Source organism: Varroa destructor, unplaced genomic scaffold (assembly GCF_002443255.2).
Source record: "Varroa destructor unplaced genomic scaffold, Vdes_3.0 BEIS01000001.1, whole genome shotgun sequence".
NCBI lineage: Eukaryota > Metazoa > Arthropoda > Arachnida > Mesostigmata > Varroidae > Varroa > Varroa destructor.
The window spans coordinates 20,895,799-20,922,190 of NW_019211454.1; the positions used below are offsets into that span (position 1 = coordinate 20,895,799).

The 26,392-nt window shown below is 41.1% G+C and overlaps 3 protein-coding genes across 14 annotated transcripts in view; 1 reads left to right on the forward strand and 2 right to left on the reverse strand.

Annotated features, from left to right (window-relative positions):
* The window catches only part of AQP (aquaporin), a 33,836-nt gene extending 18,235 nt beyond the window's left edge, over window positions 1-15,601 (forward strand). For 6 of the 11 annotated variants that reach the window (XR_015318986.1, XR_015318988.1, XR_015318989.1 and 3 more), the window contains 3 exons: window positions 607-13,252; window positions 13,801-13,858; window positions 14,437-15,601. Coding sequence is in view for 1 of the 11 variants with exons in the window: in XM_086977242.1 (XP_086833368.1) it covers window positions 607-690; window positions 13,801-13,858; window positions 14,437-14,466 (172 nt within the window). In the remaining 10 variants the exon portion in view is untranslated. Of the gene's footprint in view, window positions 1-606; window positions 13,253-13,800; window positions 13,859-14,436 lie in introns of those variants that run through there. The other 5 variants (XR_015318991.1, XR_015318984.1, XM_086977242.1 and 2 more) reach the window with 5 other exon arrangements.
* On the reverse strand, window positions 10,355-12,547 carry LOC111252747 (putative folylpolyglutamate synthase). The gene has a single exon (XM_086977241.1). It carries the CDS (start codon window positions 12,545-12,547, stop codon window positions 10,904-10,906), a length of 1,644 nt encoding a protein of 547 aa, XP_086833367.1. The 3' UTR covers window positions 10,355-10,903.
* Window positions 14,599-26,392, reverse strand: part of LOC111244613 (sodium/potassium-transporting ATPase subunit beta-2-like) — a 31,622-nt gene continuing 19,828 nt past the window's right edge. For both annotated transcript variants that reach the window (XM_022791887.2, XM_086977244.1), the window contains exon 5: window positions 14,599-22,036. In XM_022791887.2, the coding sequence (XP_022647622.1) occupies window positions 21,797-22,036 (240 nt within the window). In that variant the 3' untranslated portion in view covers window positions 14,599-21,796. The remainder of the gene's footprint in view (window positions 22,037-26,392) is intronic.

The following is a 26,392-nucleotide window of genomic DNA, read 5'->3' on the forward strand; positions in this document are numbered from 1 at the left end:
TTACAACGATGTTTTGTGCGGTTGAACTATCTCTGAACTCTCTGTACCTACTTCTAATATCCTTGGATTTACATTTTTTTTTTATCTATGTATGTTCAGTAGGTTCTTTTTGTTTTTGTTTTTTCGCTTGGGTGTCCCATTTAGCTTTATCTAGTAGTGGCGGCTTACTTCAGTGATGACTGGACTGGTACCATAAGCTAGTCTTGCGCATTTCACGTGTTGAAATTTGGTGCACTCGGAAACCCACCTAAATTGGGCAGGGCAAAAAAGCGTTAAAGAGAGAGAAATTCGAGCCGACTAAGTTGGTAGCTTGTGTCTGCCCATCGGAGTTCAGAATTATAGGTCGTAGAATAGACAGGCTTATTTCATGCTAGAGCGTGATGCAATGCCAAAGAGACTGCAGATACACAAAAATGCAGGATTTACCTATTCAGTTAACTATCGTCATCTTCTGCGTTGCACTTTTTTGTTGTGTCTATTTACGTTTCTGTTAGCCTGTTTTCTATTTCCTCAAATATTAATTTTAAAAGTATTTACTTAATTTATATATGGGTCTTTTTACTTTGTATATATATATACATATATGCCTTTTGTATCTCTTTTCAGATGTACTAAAACCAGCCTTGTTTCCTATGCAATGTCCAACGAACACGCTCCTTTCGTATCTTGTCAACTAAGCTGCGGTCTGATGTATGTTCCACATCCCCAGTTATACGGCTTATTTTTTAACCTCGCTATCCTTCTAGAATATTTTTTGTACTTCATCATTTATTTTCATGTTGTCGCCTCGATCGCTTTGAATAATTCCGTCTTGATACATCATTGCTAGTATTTATTAGATCAGTCGCTTCCCCTGTTTCTCCCACATACACTGTTCTCTAATTTAGGCGCAACTTTTTCCTTGTTTTCCAACGGCTTTCACCGAGGTATTATTATATGACTTCCCTTATTTTTCTTTTCGGGATCCCCTTCAGTGCTCAGCGTAGCTACTGCTTTGATAGAAACGATTCTATTCACGCCTGCTTTTTTTCTTTGTATCTCTTTCCTTTTCTATTAAAACATTTAGTGAAAACTGGCCAGCTTATGTTCCTCTGTCTGCCTTACGAACATCGTAATATTAGAAGCGTCGTAAACGGATCGTTCGGCGTTTAGGTCTGACAGTATGCTTTCTGATATGCCTCTTTCCTTTAATTTGCCTGCCTAATACGCTTATTATCCTTATGCACCGCACTTCTGAATTGGCACATCTCCGCAACCAGACTCAGCACACTATTTCGGTCATCCATCTAGTTCCTTTAAGCGTTCCTATAATGTTCGGTAGACCTCAGAGGCAAATATTCACTTTGTTTTTTCGGTAAACCTTTTTCGTTTACCTTTCTCGCGCCCTAAAAGTAGCCTTGAACATTATCTCCAGTGTATGGCATCGAGCTTGCTATAAGTACGTGACATTTCTTTTCTTGCACCTATTTATTATTTCCGTTAGTTAAGCAATTATCACATCTTGGGTCTCTTCCAAACTGGCACCCTAAAATACGCATTTGCTATTTCGCGTCGCCATATGCTGGAACTTGCTTTTCGATTGTTTTTTCATATCTCTTTTTAGGTTTTTTACACCTCCGGTCCAGGTATTCTAACGGGCTTCTTTCTTTTGTTATTGTTTTTACGTCTTTTCCTTCACTTCATCACTCTTCTCTCTCATCCGATGGATGAGAGAGAAGAGTGATGATCACCTATTCTCACAGTTTATTTGCCATTTGATGGGTGCTGCGCCCCAAGCATTCTCCTAGCTTTATTCCGCTTGCCCTCCTCATTTGCCTTAGAAAACTAAGAATACCGCATGTGTTCAAATTGCATTAACACCCCTTGTTGCCTGTGAAGGATCGGTCTAGACTGGATTCAAAAAGATCCCGACCCGGTCTTCGCTTGCTTTACCCCTTTGCGTTTCTTTCATCTCCATCTTCGATTAAATTCGTTTTTCTTAGAAAAGAAAAACGAGCTGAATTTCCTCCATGCTCCCGAATTTTGAACCAACGTATGCGTATACCAAATTTTACACCAAAAGACAAACATGTTTTGTATAATACATGCATGCATAATCATTTAACGCAAAACTCCGTGAGACGGTAAGCAGCAGGAAGAGACGATTGCTTATCCAATTTTATTAAGGTTTCTACCTGAGTTGATGACCTGTTAGCTAGCAACATCTGTTATCCCCGATAGCAGAGAATTTATCTTTTAGCCATGCAGGTAGGGGCTTCAATAGATTATCCAAACCGGCAAACGTAGTAGAATTAGCGGGCTTTCGATACCAAAATGTATGTAGTTCCACCTATGTAGGAGAACCAATTTATTGTTTTAATACTTAAAAAAGCGTAGGCCACAACCTTGCTCAAAACGCTATGCAGGCTATTTATTTCTACAAAAGCAACTGAAAAGCTGGGTTTGAAAAACTAGCTTTGAAACTGAACTTTCAGAATAAACTTATTTTTATATATTGTACAATCAGTTCCATAAGTTTGAGAGTACACATATTCAACATTCTACTGCACTTCAGGAAGGTCTTACTTTCCAAAAAAGGATCGCCTTCACCGTCCTTTTTAAATTCACTCAGCCTTTAAATTCAATTGCAATACAAACGTACCTAATTTTCATAACTATAAACATATTAATCTCATGCTCACATTTTTCTGATATGAGTACTGAAGCTTCACAGGATTTCTGTCATCACAGCTAAGAGAGGCCCTTCTTTTTGATCAGTAAAAAAATTAAGTTAGTTAAGTTATGTATGTAATCTAAAAAAATCGATTCGAGTTTCAAGCGCAAATCCTTTTTGGCATAGAAAGGTGTATTATTAAAATGGTCATTGTTACAGACTTCAGTGCAGCGCAAAGGTTTTTTTTTATCGAAATTGTTCTGGTTTCGGGCACTCACCAGAGATCATTCGCTTGCGGCCCGATTAGATCAAGCTGAGCAATCTGATCAAGCATAGCATCTGTATGAACCGGGCAGTCCGGTTTTTCGAGATATGTAGCGCATCATCCTAAGCAATTTAACGTCACCATGTATTAAATATGGCAAGTTTGAGAACGCCAGCCATAAGGCCATGATTCCTTCGGCTTTTTCTCCATCATCTATAATGAAAGACCGTTTCTGTTTGCATCAGAAAAGATATTATTAAGAATATTGAAATTAATGTAATAATTATTTGTGACTAAGATTTTTTGTCAAATATGTCGGCGTCAGTATGACCAGATCGAGTCCATGCGAAGTTTCTTGATCACTGTAGAAGGATATTGCGTATTTGTTAATAATTTTAAACTATAACTTACTAGATTCCATTACATAATGTGTTCAGTCGAACATACGCGTCTAACATGAGGAATCAACCAAATGAAGTCACTATTACGAAAGTACAACAATACAAAAAGGGACATTTTTTATTTTTAAACCTGCTGTGATACCGCTAATGGCCTCATAAACTTAAACTCGATTGCAGTGGTTATTCAACTTGCTGTATACTTATTCTAGAGATCATTCCTCTTGGGATCCTCTTAAAACTCCATTGTCAAGGTAGGTTCTGATGGGATATATGCTTTTGCAATAACGACGGCGCATACCGATAATATATCTAAATATATATATTGCAACACAAGCACAAGGTATAAAGCGAGCGCCGGTACTAGTGGGTCATTTCTCCAACTAATAGAGGCGAGCAGGAAGAGAAGCTGGTTGCCAGGAAAGTAGTTGAAGCTGCAATCGCTAAAAATGGTCATTGATCGTTTGACAAAGAGCGTGAAGGAAGTTGCGTTACCGGCGAGTCCATCACCGCTTAGTTACTTGAGATCTGCGTAATGGATTAGGATGCCGAGTATAGTGGCAGGCGTCTACGGTTGGTCATTTAAGCATATGTTCGGGCTTGTTTATGGATTTCTGCAAGTCCTAACCCAACACTGGTTGGAGTCCGTTGCGAATAACATGAGACTGAGGTAAGAGTTCAAGGTTCGCCTGTTCGAGCGGTTTTTACGGAAAGCATTACGTCACGCGTTAGAATGTTACCTGCGAGACCAAAAAGATCATCGTTCACCCAGAACAAATCCTTTGTACTGGACCGCATTGGGTCGCCTTTTAAGTTTAAGATATTCCTAGACGACCTAGTAGAATCATGCCTATGTGACGATTTGCAAAGTACTTCGCACCTGACTTCATAGTCCTAACAAAGCTTGCGGACGGCTAGCGAATACATCGAGGTATGGCTGAAGTCGAACCGTCACCAAAATCAACCAACGTGCGATGTAACTCAAAATTCTGTGATGTAGAGGATCGGCCCAAACTGAGGCACCATCGTTAATATTTTCGTGGTACGTAATAAAGGACCTGTGTCGGCCGCAAAGCTCTTGACGGTGCCCACTACAGAGATGAAAGGTACTGAGATGGACGATGACAACGGGCACACTCTCGTCTGAACGAAGCTATTAGTAGACTTGACGCAGCAACAGATGTTTCTGGACACATGTTCATGAGCTGCCTTCTATACTGAGCCGAACGTCGCTGTCGCCGATTGTGCGAGTTCAAAAACTGAAACTGCAATTATTCTTAAAGATTTCATGTAAATTGTACAGCGGGTACTGAAGTGCTTTGGCCGGCGTATTCTTTCGGGTCAAAAAGACGGTAGCTCCGTGTGAAGGTCGCCGAAGTTCAGAATTTTAAGGATCGAAAAGAGATTCTAACGTCTGCCCTCATTCAAGGAAACCTGCAACTGAAGAGACGATCGATTACAGAAAATGCCGGGGTGCGTACGTCCAAGGTTTAAGGGGCGTAGTTTCAGCAGTGGAAACCGATTCGGTTCGAGCAAACAGAACATAACGGCTCTGTTTCAAGAACGGCACAACAATGCTATGGATGATAAAATAATTTTCTCACAGCAAACCTTGGTCGGTCCCTAAAGGGATGTCATTGCAGGCATGCAGGATTGACATTTTGAAAGAACCATCGAAAGTGTAAATTGTCCTAGACTATATGTTAGGATATATATGTGAATAGTGCAGCCGAGTGTTGTGGCACACCAATAACGTTTAAGTCCTACGTATTACTGAACAAATACGAGGTACAGTGCCGACACTATTGCATTGTCACTACGACCTAGGCGTCCCATATATATATATATATATATATATATATATGTGTGGTTTTCAGCAAAAAACGGTCCTGACAATTAACTGTGTTACGTACTAACCACCCGTATAACGTATTTTGGCATTTGCGTATCAATACTAGTTATCGAGGTATTTATAAGTATTATATATAAAAAAATCTGAACGGCTAAAATTTTCTTCCTAAAATGTTTTTCAGAACTATTATATTACACTGAACGATACGTTGGTTTTTTTTTTTTTATTTATAGAGCCATTTGACTGAACTCTGCTTTTATTGCTTCCATTGCATTGACAAAGAAATGAAGCACAACTGGAACAGGAGAAGTTTTTGGCCTTTTAATTCCACTTAGTCTGAACACGATATACACAGAAAACATCTTCAATTATCTCAAAATTCAGCTTTTTTTTTCCCTTTATATAATACGAAGTAATAATTAATCTAAAAAATTGTGTTTTCAGAGCCTTATTACATCGAATGCGCAGATTCTATAGTATAAGTACATACTAATGGAAATAAAATGAAGACAATGAAAAACAGCAATGACTCCTAGGTTTGTCAACATCGTCTCTGCCTAACTTTTTCCATTTACTTCTTCAAATCACACTTCAGCTGAGACGAGATTCTGAACGACTACTTTGCGGTGTGTGGGAAAATGTGGAATCAACTCTTGTCTAAAAGTACAGGTAGCCCAAAATCGCTGCGAGATAATCGAAATAGTAACAGGTGTTAGGTATAATTAAAGAGACCTACATTTAAACTTGTAGAGTTTCAGCTCGTATTCGAGTCCTGATACCTGCAACAGACATTGGATCGATGCTACAGATGCGCGGATGCTTCAATAGCCAACGATGGCCCTGTTGGAAGATCCTATTCTATAACACTTGTCTGTAATTTAACTCTAGTATGGTGTTAGAAAATTTAAAAGCTCATAAATCTTCTGGATGATGCGACAATTCAACAATAATGTCCATGAGTTACGCTGGTTTTTTTTTCGTCTTCGTTGATTACGATCTATGCCGTCACCGCATCTCACAGCCCTTTCCACAGGGCCGTCGCCCAAAACAACGACCAGACAAAAGGAAAGGGTAACAAGTCTATTCACAGTATTCAACTGACGACACTTTACACGAGCAGCGCCATCTCGGTCGACGAGTACTAATTGTCGTACGTGGCCAAAAATCAACAAGAACGAAAGCAGGATAGCTCGGGAAAAAATCATCGAATATTCCCGTAAAGGGCTTCTAATTTTTTTTTCTTTTTAGCGTCAAATAATAGAAATATCTCTATGTATAGGTTATGTTTCTGTGTTCGGTACAGCCCATTCACTGCGATGACATCTCGATTCGAGGCCGAAACTACTCATAGACTAGTTTCATACGTTCTCTTTGCAAATCTGTGAATATCATCTTGTTAAAATGATTAAGTAAGTGGACGTTATCATGTTGAGACTCGCTGGATTCTTGGTTAATGATGCACTATACATAATTATGTGGGTACAGATTTGGGCAGACGTGTATGTTTATTCCAGAACTTGCCCAACTTATTTTCAAGCAGCGAGTGTCGTGTTAGCCGGCCATTATGAACTGGCATGCCATCTTTCTGGAAAACGTCTGGCGTTCCTTCAGATATTTTAGCTGACTGCGACCATAGAATAGTTTGTTGAACATTCAGAAAAACTATTTTGTCTGCGTCAATTCTATTTAGCCATAATTTTTAGAGGGCAATGTTCGCGTTAACTGCGACCGATGCCGAAATTTCTAACGAGTCAAACAATTCAGCCAAAGAATAGGACGCGTTTTCAGCGTCAGCATTTTAACATGACACTCAGCAGGTCGGAAACTCGCTTTCAACTAACACCTAGAAACTGGAACGTTTTATTTCTGATTGACACTTTGTCTACTTAGGAATCAATAAACGAGCTTTGATCGTCTAAAAGAAAACATCCATTATTAAGCACCCTCTTCAAAAGCTGTATTCTTTGCTTGGCTTCGTTGCAACTCTCGACGTAAAACATTATGTCACCCGCCTAGAATAAATTCGCAATCTCCACCAGAAAATCATTATCTTCTAGACATTCTGCATTTCGTCTTCTAAATTAAACCACGAATTGGAAATGTAACCGAACCCCAAAACTGAAGCCTAAAATTTTCTCATCGGCGCGTTCGAATCATCCTCATTGTCCAGGTACCCCATAAATCACAGGAGTATCTTGTGGTGGAAACAATTTCAAATTAAGTAAAATCTTTAAATGCCCACTGTATCGAGGAACTTTCCTTTCCAGCATTGTAAAAGGACCTCAATAACGTCCGTTAACAGATTTGGTCCTTGCGCAAACACGTCGTTTAAGGCCTCTACATCACGGGGTCCGAGGATAGGTTTTTGCATAGTCTCACTTGTGTGGATTGCGAATATTGGTTTATTACCACTAAGCGATAGTTGCTCTTTGCGTGTACCCATATTACATCGATTTAGCTGCCTCATCGTCAATAGCTTTCAAAATATTTCTATCTTTTACTGGGTAAAGGATACGAAACGTTGAAGTCTAGCTAACGGCAATTTGTCGTTGTCTCTGAAATGTGAACCGTTGTGCTCAAACAGCTACAAGATATGTTATCTTCCCGTAGGCACTCCCTACACTGCATCGCTGTAAAAGCATTGTTTGGACTCTCTGGCAACACGCGATTTTGTGTTACACGACGGATTCTCGATAACTAGAATATCTAGGTATTGTAAAGCGGTGATGTTGAATTTTTCGCGGCTAAATCCATTGCCTGTATACAATCCAGGTCGTCTGCTGAAACTGAACTGTTGCTTACAGTTGAGATGGACGCACAATACAAATGACCGCGTTGGAGCTGGCATTTATTACCAAATAATTGTTGTCTTAAAAGAACCATCTAAAACGTGTCTCAACTTTTCGAAATCCCTCTTTCATTTAGCTCCGTTAATGTCCGACAAACAACTTGTGCTTATTAATTATTCGCTATCATCCGACAGCTGGCTTTTAGTGCGAGCTGGTACCGATGAAAGATCGCGCATATCCTTAATCGCAGGTAAATGACCCTTCTATACAACCCATATTGCCTTATTTAATGTGAAGAGGCTCCCTAACCCTAGTTCCTAAATTAAAAACTTTTTCAGTTAAGCTAATTATTCATACTACCCACTGCCTTAGGCTTTGTATTTGTTATGAGCGACCAGAAGGAACGCTGCGCACCTTTAAACAAACTCATAGACGCTTGTCACTGAAAGTTTGTTATTGCTAGACCCTGCGAGTTGATAGCTCCCCGATGGATATAATCATTATGCTGACTAAAATGTACCATAATACAAATTTAATCGATTAATTATACATCATATTCAACTCATGCGAGCCTGAAGCCTTCGTTAATTAGTACTAAAAGCTGGTTAAAGGGAGTGCTATGCGCCGCTTACCACGAGTCTGCTTCTCGATCAAGAGAGCGGAAAATGTACGCAGGGTAGTGCGGGCAATTCTTAGTCCTCCTATGAGGGCCTTATGAATATTGGCATTCACAGAAGTTAGCCGTATACGGGTCAACATCCAATACTGAGCTAACGTGTGCAAAGAGTCATCCACGCCTCTCTCCAAGTATAGCTAGCAAGCATCTGAGCTTTTCAATTTGGAATAAACAGCTTTGAAACTTCCTGTGGCTCGCAGAAATTTGTGTTAGAGAGTAAGTTAATTTATTTCCGAACCTTTTTAGTCAGCTTTTAAAGCCTCTCACCGTGGACCATTTTGAGAATAGCCGTTTGCTCTGTTTGCCATTGGGTCATGGGCGTATTTTTTTAGGTCAGCTTGAGTTTGCTACCGCTATTTATTTAACAGGACCGGAGAAATTATTCTCACTCAAAACAGGGCCTATTGGCGTGCTAATCGTCTAATATGCCTGAGACACCCACAAAAGACAAATGCGTTGCAGGCTTTGAAGGGGTCTCCTTCGCTTTGTTCTTTTCTTTTCGGAGGAGAGTCCTTGTCTGGACTCAGGCTGCGTAAAGGGAAGCCGACCCCGCAACCATCATAAGGATTGAATAAGGGATCGTACACATCAAACCATAACGCCAATGACAACTAAATAGCAGATTCAACAAGATGCAATTCTTTTTCAAAGAGTAATTGGAAAACGCAATATTTTACGAAGAAAACTACCCAGCAAAATATTTTACGGACTGATTTATACGCTGCTCTATAATTTTCTATGGTTTGCGCTTGTACAGTCGACTTGAAAAATGCCAGTGAAAGAGTTATAGAGACAAATGCGTGTCAAATCGAGATTACCCAAATCACGAAAGTAATACTCGAGTGACTATGCACCACTGGTGTAGAGCTACCTTAATAATATAATGACTTTTTTCAAAAGAGCTTTTCCTTCCGCCACTAGTATTGCAGGTATTCATCAAAAAACTAGATTCTGTTTCCTTGAGAGAATGCTACAATAGATTTATACGAAGTCATTCTTTAGATTCACCTTTTTTTGTTTCCCATCTTTCACAGTCAAGATAATGCTATAATTAAATTACCTAATGTAGCACTTGCTTCAGAAAAATTAGGCAGTGTCGAAAGCGACACCAGTTCGACCACCTAGCAGAGAATAGATCCGCAATATGTAGCGTCGATGCTATACCTGACTCTTTTTTAAAAGACCAACTCCACTGAAGATGCTACTTTCCCACGACGCTTTAACAATTGAGCGTGTGAATAACAGGGATCTGGAAGGAAAAAGGGTATTTCGATATGCCCTGCTTTGGATCCGCCTTTTTTTAGTGTGAATTTGCTTCGCTTGGCGAATTGGCTTGCAAGATCTGTAACGATTAAGAGCAGCGGCAATAAATCTCCGATAGTCACCTGTATGGCCTGTTTCCATAATGCAGCGAGAACATAATAACTCTGCCTGAACACTCATTTAAATACTAGCGCATTTTAAACGTATGTTCAAAGCCTATTCATGATTTTAAAAGAACTTCGAGTTAAAGCAGCTTCTGTACACAAAAAAGGAGAATTACCATAAAGACAAAAACCACCTCCCATTAAGATTTGCTCATTTAGTTGCCCACACTAAATTACAATTATTGAAAAGTTTTAGCAGAATTGCTTTATTTTGACGCCCGCCGCACAACCATTAAGGTCAAAATTCGACCAGCGCCTTACACGGTAGCGAAATAAAAATAACAACTAAGAAAATCATTGCATTAAAAATTCTACTTTCATCATTGTGTTATGTTTTATTATGGACATATACGTACAATTCCAATAAAACAAATTTCATTTTATCATTAGCCATTAGTGATCATACGAATAAAATAGCTTTAGTCTACAGGTTTTCGTTTTATCTATATTCCAAGTTTTACATTCAGCATCGCCGTTGGGCATCCCATCAGAGAACTGGCTCCCAGAACAAAAAGTGTGTGCCTTGGCAGGGTTCGAACCTAGCCCACAATGTGTTCCTAGGATTACCAAGCGAATACGTTACCTACTAGGATGAGAGGAGATAAGACAGATGAGAGCTTACAGACACCGCACTGCACAACCTATTGAACAAACATGGCAACTCATACCATAGTACAGTCATCGCCATCGATCTAGCATCTCAGTGATACATATCTATTGCACGTTTTGAGGCAACTTTGCCAGGTAGAACTAATTATGGGCCAACACTTCTCACGCGATTACATAGATTGCTTCGATATCACTGTAGCTTTCTTACTTTAATTTTTAAGCAAATATTATCAATTAGAGGTAATCTGGTCTAGGATCTATTATGGAAAGTGTGTTACCCACTAAATGGAGACTTCCGGTTACAAGCACGGAGAGCTTTTTGTGCTCGGCCTTTTTCTCTTCTGCGATCATTTTTATCTTCTTCACAGCATCTGCAATACAGTCGACAGTATATGTTCGCGCTTGCTGATGTCCATTACAAATACGTAGAAATGTTGCTTCATCTTCAAAGCATTTATTACGCTCCCTATCGCCGTTAAGGGTGAAGTTAGAGTTGTCAGCAGATAAGGCAGACTGCATGTAGGTGCATACCGGTGAAAAAATTGCTATCTCGAAGAATAGGCGCTTCAAATGTGCAAGAAGAGCTTCACTGCTCCTATCGCCTGTGCAATGAAATAATAATACTTTCAGGCGAGAAGAACTGGTCTGGTGATATTGGCCAAACCAACGAGCACATTCCTCCATTGATTCAACTGTATGAGCACCGTCTAAAAAATATGCCACATTTCCGCGATTCAATAGTTGGCACCGGCCTGGCCATCGGCACGACTCAAGACCTTTGAGAGTCTCTGTGGGCAAACTAAATGGTCGCGCTAAAATCATGCTGGTATCACCATAATCAAGCGTGAGCACATCGTCACGAAGGGTAACTCCCCATTCAACCTGAGGAAATCGGTATGGGTCGTTCTTTTTTATCCAAAAATGTGCTAGCTGTACAGCAAGAGACGCATTCTCTAGTTGAACTTTACCAGGAATGCCAAGTTGTACAGGCTGACCAGCAGTATCATATAATTGTAAAGACGGAACGACGTATAAGTCACAACGCCTCTCAATGGCTTTTTTTTGCAGCACCCTCATTGCCTCAAGGGGTTGACTCGCTGTGAACGCTGGTACCAAGAACTTCATGATACCACCTTTGTGCCACGCAATCTTTTCAATTGTGTTTCCTAACAACTTTGCATGATCAATGCTCAAAGATGTGATTCCCACAACGCTCGGTTGATCGACGACATTGGTGCTGTCATATTCTCCACCTATACCAACTTCTATTATTGCTACGTGGACCTTTTCATGGACAAATAGGCGGAAAGCCATCATCGTTAGAAAAGTGAAATACATTGGCACCTTCTCACCTGAGCGCCTCTCGAAGTCTCGTAAGACGTCATACGTCTCCCAAAAGTGCTTAGCAAATAGATCTTTAGAAATTGGTCTTCCATTTATTCTGATCCGCTCACGAATGGCAAGAAGATGTGGTGAGGAGTAGAATCCTGTTTTATAGCCATACGATCGAAGGATCGACTCCGTGAATGCGCACGTTGAACCTTTGCCTTTTGTTCCACTGACGTGGACTACCCTCAGTGCCGTCAAATGCTTCTGCTCAATGCGCAGTTCGTGCAGATAACTAGTGCATTTCGTGTACACAAGAGGAGCAAGGGCTTGACGAGTTCTCAGTGAATCTTCGATGGCCGACGAGTTGCTCTGGAGGCGATTGAGCTGAGCCACCGCCTCTTCGTAGCCTCGTGAGGCACACATGACACTCACCTGTTCGCACCCGAAGCAAAAGTTACGCTGCCGTTGAAGTTTTGAAGCAGCGACTTGCCAAGAAGGCTTGGTATCGCGGACAAAGTGACGAAGAAAAGTTCGGACAACAGTACCCATGGCTTCCCCATGCGCAGTTTCAGTGTGAGTACAATCGAGTAACGGCGAGGGGGCTGCTGTGGACTTTGTTCATATCATCATGCTAGTTGTGTTTCCATCGCCACCACTATCGCAATCACGAGGCCTCTCTAACCCGATTCGCTGTTGCCACCATGGGGTCAACCAAAAGAAAAACAGTCCTTGGCTAACCACAGCGCGCAGGCCTGGCCTCGCTACCCAATAAAAACGTATCATTGTCAACCTGTTTTTAACGCGTTAAAAGAAAGAACCAGTGTTAGCTGCCAACAACAGCAACAACAACGACAACGACAAATACCGCCACCACGACGAACGTGTGTGTGCTATGTGTAGGTTAAATTTGCACAATCTTTATAATAAGGCATATATAGGTACAAAATTTGCACTCGACATTTGAATATACGTCCCATACGGCACGGAAAGGTGAATGATACCATTAGAGACCCGGCACAGCATTCAGCGAATACCAACGTGACGATTAGAATCATGTTATATTAAAACAAAGGACAACACCAGTCGGGTGAACATATTTCACGGACGGTGGAAATAATAAAAACAACAATATAACATTCGACTGTACTGATTTATAATACAAACAGTGAATTATGAATAATCGCTAGAAATTCGACTGAAAAGCCTGTTGGAGCAACGGTGTTGATAAATAAAAGCAGACACATCAGAGAGAGGGTAAGCGAGAATTCTGCACTACTTGATATCTAACAATCACAAGTTTCTAATTTGGGATAGCATTTTTAGAAATAATTCTAGCAATTTTATTCGATACACAACAATCTGAATTAGCTGACAGATTTAATACAACCGCTAATAAAATCAAACAAGGTGACCCTTAAATGGCGAATAGCGCCATTATTTAAACGGTTACCGTCGGCATCACGTAATCGCGCATTCTACTTCTATAGCATAACTATGCGATTAAGTTTGCATTCTACCTCTTTTATTTCTTTAAATCTTGCTGTAATATATATATATATATATATATATATATATATATATATATTGTGATACTAGGTGAGGCGGTTAGATACGATACCCACTGAGCCTTCTAAAATCAACTTTAATGATTCTATTTTGTAGTTAATGAATATGTGCTCACATAGTTTTGCGTCAGGTGATTTTTAATATAACGTCGAGATGATTCGTATTAATCGTATGTAGCTCACAGATTATTCTTTTTTTTGTTTGAATATAATATCTACATATTTTTAACCACAAAGGAGAACTTTTATCGAAGGACTATGCAGTTCAAGACGGAGTCTACAGATGATTGCACACGTAAGTATTCTGACTAGAGGGAATAAATAGAGTAATTGTAGATTCAGGCAGGCACAACTAAAAATGACATTTTTATCTTTTTCTTTTTAAATCACATCATTGCAACGTTATAATGATATACAATAATCGTTATATATGATAGTATAACACTACTAATAATGATAATAATCTATTTTTTAAATAAGCAATTAAATGCGCCCTCCGCTAATAGTTTTCTTGGTTTTTATTCTGAGATTTTTATTACGAAAATAACTATCCAGTTAATTACTCTTCAGCTATATTGCAAAAAATGGTGACATACCTCTATCTATTTGCTTAAACAGCAAAAATAGATTGAAGGTTGTTTCGTTACTTCTACATAAAATATTCTTTCGAGTCTAGCCTAGGTGAATAAGACAACACCAAAAACTACCGTAAAAATAATTCCTATATCGCGTTTGAACTTACAGACTTGTTAGCCTATAGCGAAGCCATTCTCCCGAGTCGAAACGCGCTGTATTCTACTTTCTTTTAGAGTGAACCTCCGCATTTCGATTCATCAATATATATTTATTTAATGCTGACCTCAAAACTTGCAGTCTCGAAGGATTGATGACCTCACTCAATAAACGTTTTCACCAGATTTTGTAGAAATAATCGAATACCATTGAATTCCGTTGCCTGGGACTCGACGTTTTCCAGTATGTAACCACTACAAAATTAGGTATACAAATAGTTAAGCTAAGAAATCAAAACGCGTCTTCAACTTTTGGTCTTATCATCTGAAGATTTTAATTCACCTTTCGTTTTCATCTAATTTACATTACAGTAGTATATTTTTATCTTTCGAGTGATTTCTAGAAAATCGTTCTATATTGTTTACGTGGAACTTGTCGCTTTCCGTCTTATCGGGTTCATCATCATCATCATCTCTTCTCTTTACCTTCTTCCTCTCTTTTATATTCCCCTTTTTACTTTTCTCTATTTTATTATTCCCTTATTTTTCAATCCTCTCTCTTTATTGTTGTTTGTTGACTCTAAGTAGCGTAGAAAGCACGCCCCGACGGCCATAGTCATCTTCGACGGGAAGAGGCTGCCTCTCGCCAGAAGGACGCCATGCTGAACTCTATCCGAATAGACGTTCATCTATGCATAAGGAATATAAGAACACGGCCATCAGTCAATATCCGTAGAGACTAGGCGCGACGGCAGTAATATATCTGAGCTAGCTGAAACAGCGACAGCTGCAACAGCGGTATCGGTGCCTGTTAGAACAGAATTGAAACGAAATGGTCTGCAATAAATAGGTCGTCTGTACGTAGAAGAGGGAAACGGTGCCGTATGAATAAAATCTGTATATGCCTTGCCGATCAAATGGTATCTCAAAAAAAAAAGAACCTTTATCCAATAGTAAAAGTGTTTATCTAAAGGTTACGTTGATGTTATCGCGCTCCCTATGGTGTCATTTATAAGAATAGTTATTATAGTTACTTTTGTTGCCTGTACGATTGCCTCTGCCAGATGCTACTGGTTGTTGTTCACGATGTCAATGGATGGATGAGCTATTCAACTTTATCGATTTATGAAAGGACATCAGTGGACGCTGCCCTGCTTTTTGCGTGTGTATATTGAAATTGTGGGCGGCGATCGCTCAAACTGTTCTTTTAGTTACCGAAGACAGCAAAGTTGCCGCTTGGTGCACCTCTACGGTACACGAATACGCAGATAAAACTACCGAACTGTTTGGATAAATCTCTTATATTATTTCCGCGTTTTTCCTAGTTGCTCATCTGTTTCCCTCCTCTTTCTGTCGTTAATCTTGAGAAGTCTCTGAAGTAGGCCATAGTTGTGACCTTTTTCATTTTTATTATCATTTCATGTTAAAGAATGCGCTGCCAAGACGTTTGGTTTTTACGTTCCTGTATTTTTTTCATACTGTTTGGATGTAGTACTCACTCGTAGTGGAAGTAATAATATTTCTTTAATAGTAATGTCGCCATTGGATGTATCTGTCGAAAGAGGATACAAGTGTCATGAAGTGAGGCTATGTTTATGTGGGCGGCCATTATTAATAGATCATATCTCTTGCCTTTTACTGTTGTTGTTCTATCCAGGTCTTCGTTGTTGTTGTTGTTGCTGCTGCTGCTGTTGTTGTTGTTGTTGTTGTTGTTATCGGCGTGGTAAAACCATCAAGAGCGTCCGCCGCCTTTTCCGGATGGCAGCAAGTTCCATGTTTTATTTATTCTCGGCGCGAAATGGACAATCTCAGTGCTGCAGAATGCCCGTTTGCGTAAACTTTTTGGTTCGTTTCAGAGTCTGTGTCGCTGTGGATTTCCGCCAGACTTTTTGTACCTTTATTTACGTTCTACGATGACGTTCTAGGCGTATTTTCGAATCGGCCCACAAAGCCGATGATTCGGCTCTTACTGCATGCACTCGTCAGCAGCATCAACACTGTCTGTATCGAAATAATCATCACAATAATAATAATCAGAATGTAAATCGGCAGCATTTCCGCTTCGTTCTTCAAACCTTCCCTATCGTCTCACGCCGGTGCGAAAGAAGATATTTTAGAAACAAAGAGAGGTCTCTCAATTTTGTCGTCGTCGTCGTCTCTTCAAGTTGTCGAAGGCCGTCGGGGCGCGGCATGTGATCAAGCAGATGGAAAGCACAACGGGAAGGTAGCGGTTGATAAGTGTGGCTTTGAACGGGCCTTTTTGCAACGTTCTGAATTGTACCCGTTTATGTTTTATTGCAGTACGCTCTTTTGCGTATTGTGATTCTTTTATTTTGTATTGATGTTGGTTATTAATGCTGCTATCTCGCCTAATCATCGCCGTGCATCTTCGCGATGCGTTACACTCATTAACAGACGCTTTTCTAACAGCTGACAAAAGAAGCTTCATCTCAAATTATACTGCTTGATGCTTGTGTCTTTATAAATCACCGCTATTAATAAACCAATACCACTATGATGATTTCTGTTATGGTAAATGTTTTTGCATGTTGACATTGACGTCAGCGTCTCTTGTTGTTGATTCTTAATCGGCTAATGTGGTGGTGCCTCTGTCCATCTTCCATTTCATAATCTCCGGCGATTACAGTCGTTTAGAATGCGAAGTAGTTTTGTTTCCCGGTGCAACTGTTGTTGCCGCTGTTATTGGTAGAAAGTGCTAGCGGTGCAGTAGTTCGGTATCCCCCTGGGAGCAAGCCTGTTCCGTCGCATAAATGTTTTTTTATTTCGATATATTGTTGAAATAAAAATATTCTACACATTGCACTCAGCCGACTGTGGTTGCAATTTGGGTTTCGTTTGAAAGAAACGAAGTTTTGAACAGGAAGACATTTTTCTAATATGAAATTTTGCTTCTTTCTGCAACTTGTGACTCGCTCATAACGTTCAGTATCCGAAATTGAGTGCAGATAGATGTTCACACACACAACGTTAAGGGCCCGATCCGTGTATTTCCTCAGCAATTTATTCAAATCATCGAGGTTACTGCGCCATATATCCATTCTTCTACTTGTTATTTTCCGTATTTCGACTTCTCTTCTTTTATGTATTTTTAAGATGATTTATGCCTTTTTGTCTATTAACATGGCGAATGATTTTGGTCGTTCGTTGCAAACCAAGGCAAGTCATTTGACTCAGTCAGTCACACGTTAACTACGCAATGATGATAATAGTAGTAATCATCCTAATCATTATCAACGTTATCTCTCGCTCTCTTCATTAGAATATACTAATAATAATAATAGTAATTATATAATGATAGTAAGTATATCAATTACAATAGTAATAATGATATCAATAATCATTAAATCAAGATAATCATTTGATAGCTAGGGAAGTAATAATAACTGTGTCGAGTGATACATCGTCTCATAATGATTATTAATATCATTAGCATCTTCCTTATTGTTATTGTTTTTATAATAGCATTATTATTTTTATTATAGTAACAACCTCTCTCTCTCTCTCTCTCTCTCTATCTCTCTCTCTTTCTCTCTCTCTCTCTCTATCTCTATCTCTATCTCTTTCTCTCTTTCTCGCTCGCTCGCTCTCGCTCTATCGCTTTCTCTCTCGCTAGCTTTCTTCCTTTTTACTATTATTCTTCTTTCGCGCGCGCGCGCGTGCGCGTGCGTTATTTTCTCATATTTTCTTTGGGAAATTTCGTAATTCAACAATTTTTTAATTCGTCTCTTTTCCCGCGCGTTTAACTAGGCCAGCCCACTATATCCCGTCCCGCCCTAACCGTTTCTTCCTCTTACTGCATTTTTGCAAACGCTAATTCGTTTGTAATAATTTATAATCAGCATAGTCATCATCATCCGCATCATCATCATCATCATCATCTCATCACCATTATCATCATCAACATCGTCATCATCATCATTATTAGCAGCAGCAGCAGCAGTAGCAGCGTAGTAATGACGATAACTTTCATTTGACGACCTAGCTTCCTCTATTGTCTTTCAACAATTTTAGTAATTTTCTTCGTCGACTTCGTGAACCTTCGGTGTCGTCGCTTTTTTCGCAGACGACGCCGACGAACTCTCTGAATCTTGAAGCACCTTTCTTTTATTATCTAAATCTTCTTTGTTTTTTCTGCCTATCATTGCACTTGTGCTGCTGTTTTGTCGTCGTCGTCGTCGTCGTCGTCGTCGTCGTCGTCGTCGTCGTGTTGTTGTTGTTGTTGTTGTTGTTGTTGTCTGCTCAATGTATAAGTAACGATGTAGTAACATCATTAGTATACTATTGCTGTTGAATTGCTAAAATTTGTCTGCTGATAAGTACATTTATGAAGTTATCTTTTTCTCGCTCTATTAAAGTCAGAGGAATCATCGGGTACTTTATGGCTCGATAAGAAAAACACTGTTATATATAAAAACGGGCTTGCAATACCCCAACCTGTCATATCATCATTTTCACTTTACATTATCGTTACTGCTTTGAAGACTGTTCCAATATTAATAGTTTTATCATTATTGTAACTATGGTTATTTTGCTGTTAGCACTATTTCATTTGTAACAACAACAACAACAACAACGACAACAATAATCAGACCGACGCAACAGTACGACGCAATATTTGGCGTTCCGAACAAACACATTTTTGTTTCGCTTCTCTTAATTTCATACGTTCGTGTCGTTTCTGTCTACTTTGTCTCAGATCTCCAATCTCTTTTTACCCGATATCTATTTATTACCTGTCTATGAGGTTCTGTTAGTGCAAGCAGCCGACATGTAACAAAGTTTTGTTGATTACTTTTTTTTTTTGTTTGTTTGTACAATCAAAACGTTAGACGTTTTTTTTCAGCTAACAATTACCCCTCGAATCGCGGACAGGTTCATCGACAGCTCGATCATATCCCACTCCTATTTCTGTATTTTTATTATTCTGGCGTCAGTTTATCTGTCTGAATACGCAACACTTCGGAGCTTTCTCGTTTGTTTCTTGCTTCGCGCCGTTGCTGTGTTTAACGTTCTTGCTTGTATCCTCTACAGGTATATGTGTCCCCATTTATCGATGTGGTTGGTGCCGCTTGCCTGCACGCTTGTATGTATGTGTACTGATGGCCATGTCCTATTGCAATAGCGATAGCAGATTGAAGGCGGCCTCGTTTAGTATCCCAGCCACTCGACAACAACACAGATCTGGACGCGGATCTTTTCAGTATCTACCAGTGTTCCTTAAAGTAATAACCAACGCAAGTGTTTACGTATAGGGGCACTTTTTCAACCGTTTTCCTCCATTACCTACAACTCCGCTCATTGTTGTTCTCATCGTTATTATTATGCTATCAATTTTCTTAATGTGTTCGCGTTGCCGCTTTCGTTTTTGCACACTTCCACTTGTCCTTGCCATACGTGTCCACCCGTGTCTCATATGATCAGCTATTTAGTTTAAATATATTCTCTGTTAATTGTCATCGACAGCATCGTCGCCTGTTTTCCAACCCGGGAAATCAGTTTATCATCAGCTAACAGCAAATCATTCATTTTCCATGCAATTTCTCTTCCATTATTCGGTCTATTATACTTGCCTACTCCCCGTGCCTAAGCTTCTCATTGACATAATTTTTGTCACAAAAGGGGAAAACAACGCCAGATCAACTAATGAATGATCGTTGATTTCTTCTGAGCTACTTTGCTGAATGATGAAATTACGTTCGTGCTGTTCCAGCACGTATTCGAAATTTTTCAACGACGGAATGTCTTCGAGAAAAAGTTCTCACAAATAAGCACAATTAGAATGGCAACTATTTCACCGAACAGTCACAGTTGTCACTGAGTCATACATAGTATAATAATACTACTATTAGTATTGTTAATAGCAGCATTGGAAATAGGTCCGAACCATTTTGCTCCCTCCCCAGCATTCTCGCTTCCGGTAGTACACACACGCAACTAATATGAGTAGTGCTCACTTCACTGACGACTTGCGATAGAAAGTCTCAAACTTGATAAGAATAGTGGCCGTCGACTGTCCTGACTTACCTAATTTGTTTTTCTACGTTAGCGCTCACAGCATTTGCTGCCGTAATTGTAACCGCTCATGTTTTACTTTCGTCAGTCGGCGTCATTAACGCGGCGTTAATGACACTACTTCGACCACAAGGGCTTTTACGCAGAGGCACGTTTCTTCCCCTATATTGATCGCTGCGAGGGTGGAACGCCAGATGGTCGGATGGTATTGTTGCAGCTTCCAGATGCTGGGCGAGGCGCACCGACGCAGTGTGAACCCAGCACGTCTATTACCAATCAATCACTCAACGCTAGCAACAGTGAGTCAATCAATGAGATAGGCGAATGGACCAGAATACGGACTAACAGCGATCTGACGTTAATCATCATGGAGGACGATGATGACAATGACCATCGTACCAAATTGTTGTGAAATCCACATCCATACAGTTGTTAAGTATTATTTTTTTCCTCGTTACGTTTATTAAGCAAGGATCGTTTTGCAAGATAGTCTACGAGCCACAGATGAGAGGTATCCAATAAAAACACAATGAAATATAAGGGACACAGACGTCTTTCCGACCCCTCTGGCGTTAAACCCGCAGCGCATTTAATCACAATTACAAAGTGCTTCATATAGTTGCTATAAAACTATTACCATCGTGGTCGCTGTCGTTGTTCATGGTATAGGTAAACTGTACTCGTGGCCGTAATGATCCGTGTTGTATGCGTGTGTTTGGCATAAAAGTCTTTTTCCTGTATAAATGTACGTGATAGCTATGAGACTAGTTACTGTATACTAATGTTCAGGGGACTGTTTCAATTGTGAGCAACCTTAGGCCATTCTCTCTATACTGCTAGGAACGGTGAATTTTCTCGACTATATCCGAGTCAATTGTATCTATTGTACCATTTGTTTCTTATTAGATGATTGCTCCATGGCGTGTAAATCTAATCGGCTAGTGGTAATTGATTTGTGAATAGTGAGACATCGGGGCTTATTTTAAGCTCTGCCCTATTATCGCTACCGCCTCCTTTATTTCCTATATCTGGCCTATTGTTATTATTTCCCTGGAGAAGAAAGGCGCCGGTGCACAGGTGCGCCAACCTTTACCAGCTAGGCCCCTTCCCCACCACCTGCAGAAGGCTGGCTGGCTGGCTGGCCGGCCGGCCGGCCGGCCGGCTGTCGTGGTGCCCGTGATAGTTTGCTGCGCACAGCGGTGCGCGCGATGGAGGCCGCAGGATGTGATAGCGCAGTGCCACTTGATAAGTAGTTGGTCTCTCTGACAATGTAGCCAAATTGTCTATGATGTCTTAATGAAGTCTAATGGTGTTCTTCGCCGTTACTGTAGCAGATCGTCGTAGAGTCGAGGGCGACTGACCAACTGTATGGGTGAGGTGGGGTCCTTTTTCCCCAGAGGGCCATACTCGCTGCCACCATTGATTTTGGCGAACATGGAGACGGAGATGGCCCGAAGAACCGAGGGTGCTTAATCGATCATCAGCTCGAAGTGCACGGAACCAATCCTTTCTTGTCGGTCATGGACGATATTGGCAGCCCAGGCCTTGCATTCGACGTTGATGAGGACGCCCCGCTCGGGCTTGATGAACTGCGCGAATACGAATGGAGGCATGTAGCCCGGCACGTTCGTGTACGGGAAGTGGAAATCATCGATGTACGGATTTGGGTGAAAGGAGACCGGGCCCATGTTCTCTTGGTCGGCTGCGTTCTGCAATGAATCAATCACCAACAAACGTAAGTTCCTGAAGCTACTAGTGCGACGCCGCACTCACTAACCTGGCCATCATTGCATGACGCGACCACACGTAGTGAGAGCGCGATGATCAGGCAACCAGTACTGAGGCATGAAAGGGTGGCCGGTTGACTGACCTGCACGTTTCATGCCCCTACTGCTTCTCTGCTTCCACTGCTACTACTAGCGACCTAATACATATGGTTAGGCTTCTGTGGTGCTTGTAGAGGTTTCTAGCCCGTGTGATTCACGCTATTAGCCCTCTTGCAGTGGCTTTTGTAGCTATACTCCAGCAAACGTTTTTCCTATAAAGCCTAGTTGTAAACAAATATACAAATTATGTTTCTTCAAGCTATCACGACATATGTTTTGTAAAACTGTTATGTATAACATCTGCTACACTGTTGACTTGACACTATTTTCATAGATAAATGTATCTAGTTAAAAGAAAATTCTATTGCTATAGGCACTTGGCAGGAACTAAAGGAATCCCGCCAGGTTATGTTAGTTTGTCAAAGTGGACCTAAAGTAAAATGAAGCGGTAAAACATTCCTATTAGTTAACAGAGCGAAGCCCAGAGCCCAACGGGATTGGCCTATACTAGTATATGAAATCTAAACTCGAACTATGGCCAACCCATCACGCGAATAATTTCGTTATTTTACATTAGTCACCCATTCGATTACCTACTCTGCAATTGCCAAACGAATTATGATATACCCCTACGGGCAGATGTAGGAGCCGTACCTACGGCCCGTTCCGACGCCACGTATTGATAAACGTCAAAATTCATCCTTGGAAAGATAACAGTCAATGCGTGTAGTTCATTTTCTGAGCTAACTGGCTCAACAACAATTATTACTGCGCAAGCAAAAGATGAAACTTTGGATACAAACCTCACTGACTTCTTACTTCGGACCTTTACATCGAGCCGACTATATAACAACGAAGAGATGTTGTGCAGGTTTAGCAAAACGACGCCGGTTTGTTTCAGCGAAATACATCGCTACCAGTAGCATAGTCATCATAGAAATTGTTGTATACGTGTACAGGTCGATTCGCGGTAGTAAGCGAACTGTAGCTTCAATCTGATTGGTTCCAGACCTATCTTCTAATGAAAGAGTAATGCCCTGTTTCTCATCATTTGATCGATGTGAAATAGCTCATAAGTTCGGTAACTTATTTGCTTATCCTCGATTTGCTTATCCTCGAAATTGCTATGATGTATCCGTTTAGAAAAATGGGACCAATTGCGTACAAAGTGAACAGGCAGTAGACCGACTTGTGCTTACTCCATTATGCCCGCTGTGTAAAGCGCCGTGTACGGTCACAAACGGTGACGGCCTTCAGCCAATTAACACGAATTTTTTTCTACTTGTTTCATTGTCTGTGTGAGCGCTAATAGTAGCGTATCGTTTTGTCACATTCTACGGCATCTGTATTGATGATGATGATAACTTCCACGAAAGCGTGTAAAGCCTTCAAACTGAAGGCTGTCTCTGATAGTATCTCTAACTGATGATTGCAACCTGCTAGTTCTTCCTCCTTCCACTTCCTGGCTTCGCCGTAGATGCCCACTTGCTCGAATATGTTGTGACAAAAAGTTAACTTAAAAGAAAAATACAACTGACTACATAATTTAGCAAATGTCTGCGATAAACAAACAACTCCATTCTGTACTAAAGGTGTATAATTTTAACTTCATATCAATAAACGGTTGAAACGTCGTCGATCTGGTCTGGGATCAAGACTGTCTCAGACCTCTTATCTGGTTCTCGCAACGACAGAGAGGCAAGTCGGGAAATGCCACGGCCTTTTATAGCGTCAAGCAACGGCTGTGAAAAGCTGGAATCTGAACAAATAAAATCTGCTTGTCATTGTTTTATAAGACCTCGGTCAGCTGCATAGATGCATTAGATATATGTCATTCACTCATTAAGGGCAGAAGATGTGCCAAATACTTGTTTAAGTATTTGGCACACTGTAGGACTGCTCCCAGATGTTTATGCGGCGAATGGCCGCTGAGCGAACGTTGGATGAACGCTGATTTGGCCCCGCTAAACGAATAAATGCTGGCAATGGGGCAAAGGGACACCGAGGTCATCAGTGGTGATGTTAACTCGGAGGAGAAGAAACGTAAAGGCACAGAACGTCGTTACAATAATGCTGCTAATACTATAGCAGCACCACCTTCCTGTGTCCTCCTTTCAGCTGTTACTACAGCCATTACTTTACTGATGGCCCTGGCAGAAACCGTCATTAGCGCAACTCGGACAGAAGTAGCTAGAGTCACCCGCACACATATAGCCTTATTCCTGCCAGAGAGTCGGGGAACAGTCTGCCGCCGTCGAGCGTTGAACGAGCGTGCCGGTGAGCGAAAAAACAAACCAATCTAAGACAGCGTTCGAACTATAATTGCTATATTGCGAATCATGTGCAGCGCCTTCTGCCAGCGACGGGCGCTACCAGAAAGCACTGCGCCATAACGCAGTCAGAAATACAAAGCTACTGGGATCGGCATCAACTAGTCAGAAAGGGCGGGTAGAAAAACGGACAAGCAAGGAGGGACGGAAGTTAGACCTATTGCAGAAACAGCGCAATATTCATAAAAGCAGACGTTGTGGCTATGGGATAGCCGTCATTGCTTAACCAGCGAAACAGCCGACCGGTTAACCAAGCAGGAGCTGCAACCAACGAAAGGGACCACCTTCCGTAAGCGTTCAGACAGTGATATAGCTGCGGGTTTAGAGAGAAAGGGCACCGCAGCAGACGACCAGCCACCAAAAGGAAGTGTCATAGGACATACAACGAACATCGCGAAATAGAATTTCGAAGTAAAGCAAATATACCATACTGTCGCCGCAAAATCGCAAGCATACCTAAGTTGAATCCAACATAGACTTGGCAAACATAGCGAAGCTGACGCTTTTTAGAGCGCTTTGCTACGTTTCCTTTTTATTCCTGATTTCATATGTATGCTTGCTGTCGCCGCCATTGTGGAAAAAGTTCCTTATACGAAAGGGCTCAACTCAGGAACAACGCCAACAACAGTGGCAACAGTAATAACGCCAGGGACGGCATACACAAGGGGGTCGAAACGGGAGCCGTTAAAACGGCATCGTTATATCGCGCCACGGTATTCCACAAAAGCGTCAGTCGTCGCCAGAACTTGAGCTTAGGACACTGGCGTCACCGACCTCCAGTGAACCGGCCCCTACTGCCGTAGCTGCTTCTGCCGTAACTAAGATCTAGCGTGGACGCAACCGGCTAAGTAAGGACGGCAGCCTAGGTCATTACTCTTGTTGCATCCAAGGTGACCAAGTCATAACAGTCTCTCGCTCCTCTAACAGAATGGGTACAAGCGGCGCGGCAGCGTTCGATCGCACTGCACTGACCACTCAAAACGACAGGAACAACAAACGGGCGAATCACAGCTAGACTGAGCAGACGCGTCGCCAGGCAAGCGCCATTATGATCAATAAATAGATATATACATGCATGTATTTCAAATGAATTATCATACGATGAATATATATGATATTAGCAGTCAGCTACTCAATCCTATAAACAGTAGAATATTTGTATTGTAGGATACGAAATACTAAGGGGGCGACAGAAAAAGAACGCTCCTGTTTAAAAAGTATTGAGAACGTTGCCACTGTTCTTATAAGCAAGCCTCAAATAGTGTTCTGATTAAGCTTGTGACGCCCAAATTAATAAGTGTTTTGGTATACCCAATAGCAGAAGAATTAGGAGGCGTGAAAAAGTTATCAAAAAACAGTGCCGAACACAGGTAATTGTTTCAGATCAACACGCACGGGACTAACCAGCGAACACTTACATTGCTATCTCTGATCGTTCGTATCATTCGGTCAAATGGAGTCAACTAGCGTCAAACAAAAGTAGTGAAGCAGTATTCCAACTACAACAGCAATCGTAACTATCCTTCCTAAGATAGTAAATAATGCTTTCGCATCTGGGGCCACCGGGTCAGCATTGAATGGCCACGCAGTATAGCTGGGCATGCTGCTCCTCCGTCACATGCCTCTCGCTGACCACATTCGCTCAAACAGCAGCAGCAGAAGCAATGGCCCGTTCGAAGGCGAACAGATCCCGAGTGACCGGACTGAACAGAATCAACAGAGCAAGTGCGTATTACCATAGCATCCCAGATGATCAGCTTAACTAGAGACTGGACGACTCATCACGTCGTCGACGCACGAGAAGCTCGGCTTCAATTGTGGCTTGGTTCTCTCTGTCACCAAAAGGACTGTGTATAGCGATCGGAAGCCTCAACAGAGAACACAACGGCTGTGCCTCGTAGGGATATAA

Bases quoted from the DNA above. Each gene is read 5' to 3' on its own strand.
- LOC111252747 (XM_086977241.1), bottom strand. From the start codon at position 12,547: ATGGGTACTGTTGTCCGAACTTTTCTTCGTCACTTTGTCCGCGATACC.